General features: G+C 24.8%; 3 protein-coding genes and 4 non-coding genes; 4 read left to right on the top strand and 3 right to left on the bottom strand. All coding sequences in view use genetic code 11, as the record gives it.

Moving 5' to 3' along the window:
- Nucleotides 1–325: 325 nt before the first annotated feature.
- trnG-GCC lies at nucleotides 326–1110 on the bottom strand. One transcript has 2 exons: nucleotides 1088–1110; nucleotides 326–371 (listed from the first exon to the last, which is right to left on the bottom strand). It is a non-coding gene; the product is annotated as a tRNA-Gly (tRNA).
- A 1339-nt stretch (nucleotides 1111–2449) lies between these two features.
- On the top strand, nucleotides 2450–2537 carry trnS-GCU. Its single transcript has one exon. It is a non-coding gene; the product is annotated as a tRNA-Ser (tRNA).
- A 54-nt stretch (nucleotides 2538–2591) lies between these two features.
- Nucleotides 2592–2702, bottom strand: psbI (photosystem II protein I). The gene has a single exon. It carries the CDS (start codon nucleotides 2700–2702, stop codon nucleotides 2592–2594), a length of 111 nt encoding a protein of 36 aa, YP_002720096.1.
- Nucleotides 2703–3122: 420 nt separating this feature from the next.
- Nucleotides 3123–3317, bottom strand: psbK (photosystem II protein K). The gene has a single exon. It carries the CDS (start codon nucleotides 3315–3317, stop codon nucleotides 3123–3125), a length of 195 nt encoding a protein of 64 aa, YP_002720095.1.
- Nucleotides 3318–3663: 346 nt separating this feature from the next.
- On the top strand, nucleotides 3664–3735 carry trnQ-UUG. The gene has a single exon. It is a non-coding gene; the product is annotated as a tRNA-Gln (tRNA).
- A 1659-nt stretch (nucleotides 3736–5394) lies between these two features.
- Nucleotides 5395–7500, top strand: part of trnK-UUU — a 2766-nt gene continuing 660 nt past the window's right edge. Inside the window, exon 1 of one tRNA in view lies at nucleotides 5395–5434.
- matK (maturase K) overlaps nucleotides 6185–7500 on the top strand; it is a 1530-nt gene continuing 214 nt past the window's right edge. The window contains exon 1 of the mRNA in view: nucleotides 6185–7500. This exon is cut by the window's right edge and continues 214 nt beyond it. Coding sequence (YP_002720094.1) covers nucleotides 6185–7500 — 1316 coding nt within the window.

Below are 7500 nucleotides of genomic sequence, written 5' to 3'. Positions count from 1 at the left end.
CTTTATTATTTTAATCTTTATTATATTTATATATTTTAAAATATTTATATATTTTAAAATTGGAATTATATATTTTAAATTTCTTTAATATATTATTATATATTTAATTAATATTATATATTTAATTAATATATTAATTATTATATTTATTATAATATTTAATTAATATATTATTATATATTTAATATATATTTAGAATATATTATTATATATTTAATATATATTTAAATATTATTATATATTTAAATATTATTATATAAATAAATTTTTATATATAAATTTAGAATATATAGTATCTCTATTTTTTAGAGAGTATAGGGATATAAGCGGATAGCGGGAATCGAACCCGCATCGCTAGCTTGGAAGGCTAGGGGTTATAGTCGACGTTGATTCATCATCTTTAATTTAACGTCTCTAATTCAAAACCGAACATGAAACTTTGGTTTCATTCGGCTCCTTTATGGAATCTGGAAAATTTCCAGCTATCCAGCTATAAGGGGCGAGCGAAAAAAAAATTGACCCATAACATCTATGTCAGCTTTTCTGTCTTAATGTATTCAAAACAAGGCGCTTTCTAGATGATCCCTCTAGATGAGTGGGATTTTAATAATCTTTCTAGTTACTTCGTTCTCTATTTCTATTTGAAAAAATCCTTAGGAAAAGCATTTTGTTTCCACCGAGCTAAAAAAAGAAGTCGATGTCTTATAGTAAACTAAAGACATCCTTTAAATACTTATTTTGCTTCAATCTCGACTATACAAAACAAAACAAAGAAAAATTGAAGATTTAGTTGCGATTAGAAATACACTTTTCTGTCTTTTTCCATAGATCCTTTACTCATACTCATTCATTTTAAAGTATTGATCAAATAAAAAAAATTATGTTTCGTAATTTCATAATCCAATTTCTCAATTTCTAATTGACTCTTGGATACAAATCACGAGAATGTATATTCTTCCTCGAATTTTTCATTGAGAGGTAAAGGATTAAATCTTTTTAAGAAATAAAGTTTTTCATCGGAATATGAACCGAGGGATCCCTTAACTATTAGACTATTAGAATTAATAATTAATAAACCGAATCACACTTTTACCACTAAACTATATCCGCTACGATGTGATTATTGTATATAAATGAATCTTTTGTCGAGTAAGACAATTGAGCATTTTTTTTTTATATATTTTCTTTAATATTTAGTTTCTTTTTTTTTATAGTTGTTTTATTTTATAGTTGTATTCTATTATAGTTAGTTGTATTATAGTTGTATTATAAGTGAAGTTGTATTATATTATATTACAAGTATTATATTATAATTATAAGTGAATATAATATTAGTATTATTATATTATAAATTATATTATATTACAAGTTATATTATATTACAAGTATTATATTATAAGGGAATATAATATTAGTATTATTATATTATAATATTAGTATTATTTATAATATTAGTATTATTAAATTATATACTATTTATATATATTAAATTATATACTATTTATATACTAATATAAACTATATACTAATATAAATTATATACTCATATATAATATTATATTATCATATATAATATTATATTATATATATATATATAAATAATATATATATATATAAAAATAATAAAATAATATATAAATAATATATAATAATATAGAATATATATAAATAAATAGAATATATATAAATAATATATAATATATATAAAAATAATATATATATAAATAATAATTAATATATTAATATAAAAATAATATATATAAGAATTCTATAAGAATATATTCCTATAAGAAATTTCCTATAAGAAATAAAATTATCTCTATATATAGAAAAATATATAAATAGAAAAATATATAAATAATAAAAATATATAAATAATATGAATAAGAATATAAAATAATATAAATAAGAATATAAAAATAATATAAATAAGAATATAAATAATAAGAAAATAATAAGAAATTGAATTCTAAAAGAAATTCAATTCTAAAAAAATTCTAAACTAAAAAAATGAAAAAATTAGAATAAAAGAATAAAATAGAAAATTGAATAAAATAGAAAATTATCTCTATATTTAATATTGAATATCTTAGTATTTTAGTATTTATTAAATATTTAATATTTACATATTTAATATCTAGATTTAGAATCTATTTTCAAAATATTAATATTCAATACATTCAATAAAATATTATTATTAGATTAACTAATTCAATATTATATTAACAAATATTATATTAACTAATTATAATATTATATTAACTAATTATATTAAATAGCATATATTAAATTAAATAGACATATATAGATATATAAAAGAATAGAAAAGTAATTATGAAAAAAAGTAATTATGAAAGTAATAAAGAGAAAAGTAATAAAAAATCCTTTTTTCCATTTTCAAGTGTTACTTGTTCTGTAATATAACATAGTAATTATCCTTTAAAAATCGGGAGAGATGGCTGAGTGGACTAAAGCGTCGGATTGCTAATCCGTTGTACGAGTTATTCGTACCGAGGGTTCGAATCCCTCTCTTTCCGGTCTCGGCGATGACTTGGAATTTTTTGTATCTTTTCGTTCAAATTTAGCAAATTTTATTCTTCACGTCCAGGATTTCGTCCTGGATCATTAGATAAAAATCCAAAGATGAAGAGAGAAACAAAGAATATCACTACTGTGTAAACAAAGAGTTTGAGAGTAAGCATTATAAAATCTCCAAGATCTTTTTTGGTTTGGAAAAAAAATAGATTCTCTGTTTTTATACCACATATTCTATTTTAACACCAAGAAATGCAGTGATTTCTAGAAATTTTTCGAAATTCATTTGTAATAAGAGTCGAGTCTTTTATTGCTAAAATTTTTTTTCATACCGAAAATTAGACATACCGAAAATTAGATATTTTTTTCATAACTACAATTAGGACTCTAATAGGATCTGAAATTGAAAAAAAGTGCAGAATGAAGAAAAAAAAATTGGGTTATCCAGAATTGTCGCGTTTATACAACAATTTCAATGTTTGAATTAAGATTAAGAGTTTATACTCTAAGACTTATCTGATCTTATCAATTGCTATAATTTTTTTGTCGAATAAATCATGAATTATTTTAGGACAGTATTAAAGATCTCATCGAAAACTTACAGCAGCTTGCCAAACAAAGGCTAATAGAAAAAAGAGTACAGGGATTACTGGCATAAAATCTACGATTGGATTCAAAAAGGCATAGGCCTCGGGCAATTTTGTGAAGAAAAAATTGCTTGAATAAAGGGCAGAATTAAGACAGATGCAAATTAAACTAAAAATATTAAGCATAACAAACATTTTGTTCTTGAAGATAATTGTATTTTTATTTTGACTGAGTTATTAATATGTTATTCATATAAAAATGGATAGAAAATAAAGTCAGGTAGATAAAAAATCCTTCTTTATTAAACTCACCCAATCAAAAATCCCTCAATTCTCAAATCAAAAAAGAATAGAGGAAATCCTGTTTTTATACAATATCTTAATTGAATTATATATTATGATCAATAAATTCAGTTTAATTCTATATCTACACATACCAAAATCCGGATAATAAGCTAATATATTTCCTAGATATTTGGTGGGAATTGACGAAGAACCAATACCAATATTAGTTTTTATTAGTGTTGAATAGAAATATAAATGGGGCGTGGCCAAGCGGTAAGGCATCGGGTTTTGGTCCCGCTATTCGGAGGTTCGAATCCTTCCGTCCCAGATATTCTATATAAAAAAAAGGATTCTTCCTTATTTGATTTATCATTCATCACTTCTCATACAATTGGGGGAGTAGATAGGAGTTAATTTTTAATGGAAGATATCAATTTCAATGTCTGTGCCTGTTAAAATCTTTATTAACAAATAAAGAAAAGACATACGAAACATATGTATTTTTTTTTTACTAACTTCGTTTTAAGATATTTTGTCTTTAGCTTTAATAAAAAATTCGAATTCTAAAATGAATAATTCTAAATCTATCTAACAATTAAGACAGAGTTGATTCATATATCTTATTCACTTTACTTTAACTTTAGGAAAAATTTTAGAAAGACTCAAGTCAAGTCAAATAAACTACTCATAAAATGAGGAAATGCTTATATGTATGTATTCTTAGCTTATTAACACTTTTGTTTCCTTTTTTGTAATGTAAAAAAAAAATGGTGATTCTTTACTTATTATATTACTTAATTTTATTACTTAATTTTAATATTTACTTAATTTACTTAATTTAAATATTTAACATAGAATATCCATAATTAGTTTCAGTGACAATTCTTTAGTCTATCTGATAAATAAGATGACTTTCTAGTATTTCGATTCTGATTTTAGCATTCAGTAGGAAAGAATAATAACTTCCAATTTTCCTTACATTAGTCTTTTTATCCACCACTACACTAAAAAAAAAATGGGATAACCCATTTATTTGTTTTAAATCGTTGATGGTTTAATCAATATGGGGGGTTTTTTCTCTTATGATGATAAAATAAATGTGTTTCTTACTGTAAAATAAAACTTTATTCAAATAATGATATCGAGATAGGCAATTTCAAAATGAAATATAAATTCAATATTTTGAATGGTTTTTTATGAGTCCTTGGAACTCTAAGAAATATGAGATAGGCGAATCCATTCTATGGAGTCACTTGAAGATTCAAAAAAACTTATTTCTTTATCTTAAAGGAAGGCAGGGGTTTTTACGGAACTTCGCCTTAATCAAACACAATTTACTTAATGAATAATGAAATAAATAATGAATAATGAAATAAAGGGTGCGGGTAATTCGTATACATATATAGCTTTGTATAACCTTTTCTCTACTATCCCCCCCTTTTCTTCTTTTATTCATACTCTATTCATACCTATAGACTGCTAACATAACGAAAAAATCGATTTTTTTTCAGTATATTCACACTCATATTGACAACAGTGTATCAAATAAATATAATCCGATCTGAGATAATTGGATCTTATCTGTGGATCTATTTATCCCTGTTCCATAAATTTCTCTTTCCATAGATTTCTGTTCCATAGATTTGGTTTTTTTCTTTATTCAAGTAATGGGTTTCTTGGATTTTTTGTGATACAAAAGTTTTGTTTGATTGAAAAAAAATGTTCTAAATTCTAATAGAATTCTAAATTCTAATAGAAATTTAAAATTCACTTAAAAAAAATAAAAAAAAAAAAAATTCTTTTATTTCTTTTTCTATTTTATTATATTATACATTTTATTATTTTATTATATTATACATTTTATATAAAAATTTTATAATTTTATAAATATAAAAATAAAATAGAAAATGTATATATATACGTATAAAATATATATATATATATTTTTAATAATAATAATAATAATAATAATAATAATTTTTTTTTGGGGGGGTTGCTAACTCAACGGTAGAGTACTCGGCTTTTAAGTGCGGCTAACTTCTTTTACACGTTTGTATGAAGAAAGGGATTCGTCCATACCGTCGGTATAGTTTGTAAGACCACGACTGATCCTGAAAGGAATGAATGGAAAAAACAGCATGTCGTATCAATGGAGAATTCTGCGAATATTTCATTTTTGCCGGATCGGTCCAACCTTATTTGAATTCTTGATTTGATGCGGAACATAAAAAAATGAATTCAAAGTTCGGTCGAGTTAATAAATGGATAGAGTCCTACGATTCCAATTATAGGGAAACAAAAAAGCAACGAGCTTACGTTCTTAATTTGAACGATTATCCGATCTAATTAGACGTTAAAAATAAATTAGTACCTAATGCGGGAAAGGTTTCTCTATAAGCAGATTTTCTATTTTCTTTTAATGAGTCCTAACTATTAGCTATTCTCCACTATGAAGGGGAGACGAATGTGTAGAAGAAAGAGTATATTGATAAAGAGATTTTTTCCAAAATCAAAAGAGCGATTGACTTGAAAAAATAAAGGATTTCTAATCATCTTTTTATCCTATCCTATAATGCACATAAACAAATTAGATGGAAAAAAGAAGAGGGTGGGGAGCCCGTTAATGATAATGAGTTTATCTATTTCCGAGGTATCTACTCTTTGCTTATTATACTACATTTGTTTTTACTGTATCGCACTATGTATCATTCACTATGTATCATTTTATAACCAACTCAATAAAAATCCTCTATCCTTGCTTCAATCAAATCTAATACATGTGGAAATATCAAAGATATTTAGAACTAGATGGATCTCGAAAAAATGACCTCCTATACCCATTTATCTTTCGGGAGTATATTTATATATTTGCTCATGATCATAGTTTAAATAGATCGATTTTGTTGGAAAATGTAGGTTATGACAATAAATCTAGTTTCTTAATTGTAAAACGTTTAATTACTCGAATGTATCAACAGAATCGTTTGGTTTTTTTTTCTTTTTCTGCTAATGATTCTAACCAAAATTCATTTTTTAAGTACAACAAGAATTTGTATTATCAAATGATATCAGAGAGCTTTGCAGTTATTGTGGAAATTCCATTTTCTCTACGGTTAGTATCTTCTTTAGAAAGGTCGGAGATAGTTAAATCTCATAAATTACGATCAATTCATTCAATATTTCCTTTTTTAGAGGACAAATTTCCACATTTAATTTATGTGTCAGATGTATTAATACCTTACCCCATCCATATAGAAAAATTAGTCCAAACCCTTCGCTATTGGATGAAAGATCCCTCTTCTTTGCATTTATTACGACTCTTTCTTCATGAATATTGGAATAGGAACAGTCTTATTATTCAAAAGGGATCTATTTCTATTTTTACAAAAAGTAATCCAAGATTTTTCTTGTTCCTATATAATTCTCATGTATATGAATACGAATCAATCCTCTTTTTTCTTCGTAACCAATCCTTTCATTTACGATCAACATTTTCTCGAGTCCTTCTTGAACGAATTTATTTCTATGGAAAAATAGAACATTTTGCAGAAGTCTTTGCTAATGATTTTCAGACTATCCTATGGTTGGTCAAGTATCCTTTCATGCATTATGTTAGATATCAAGGAAAATCCATTCTGGCTTCAAAAGATGGGCCTCTTCTGATGAAAAAATGGAAATATTACCTTGTCAATTTATGTCAATGTCATTTTTATGTGTGGTTTCAACCAGAAAAGATCTATATAAATTCATTATCCAAGCATTCTCTCAACCTTTTGGGCTATCTTTCAAATGTAAAATTAAATCCTTCGGTCGTACGAAGTCAAATGCTAGAAAATTCATTTCTAATAGATAAAGATAATACTATGAAGAAACTCGATACAATAGTTCCAATTATTCCTTTGATTGGATCATTGTCAAAAACGAAATTTTGTAAGGCAGTAGGACATCCCATTAGTAAACCGGTCCGGACTGATTCATCGGATTCTGATATTATCGACCGATTTGTGTGTATATGCAGAAATCTTTCTCATTATTATAGTGGATCTTCAATAAAAAAGAGTTTGTATCGAGTAAAATATATACTTCGACTTTC

This window comes from Jatropha curcas, chloroplast (genome assembly GCF_041381405.1).
Source record: "Jatropha curcas chloroplast, complete genome".
Classification (NCBI taxonomy): domain Eukaryota; kingdom Viridiplantae; phylum Streptophyta; class Magnoliopsida; order Malpighiales; family Euphorbiaceae; genus Jatropha; species Jatropha curcas.
This window is presented reverse-complemented; position numbering and strand designations above follow the sequence as displayed.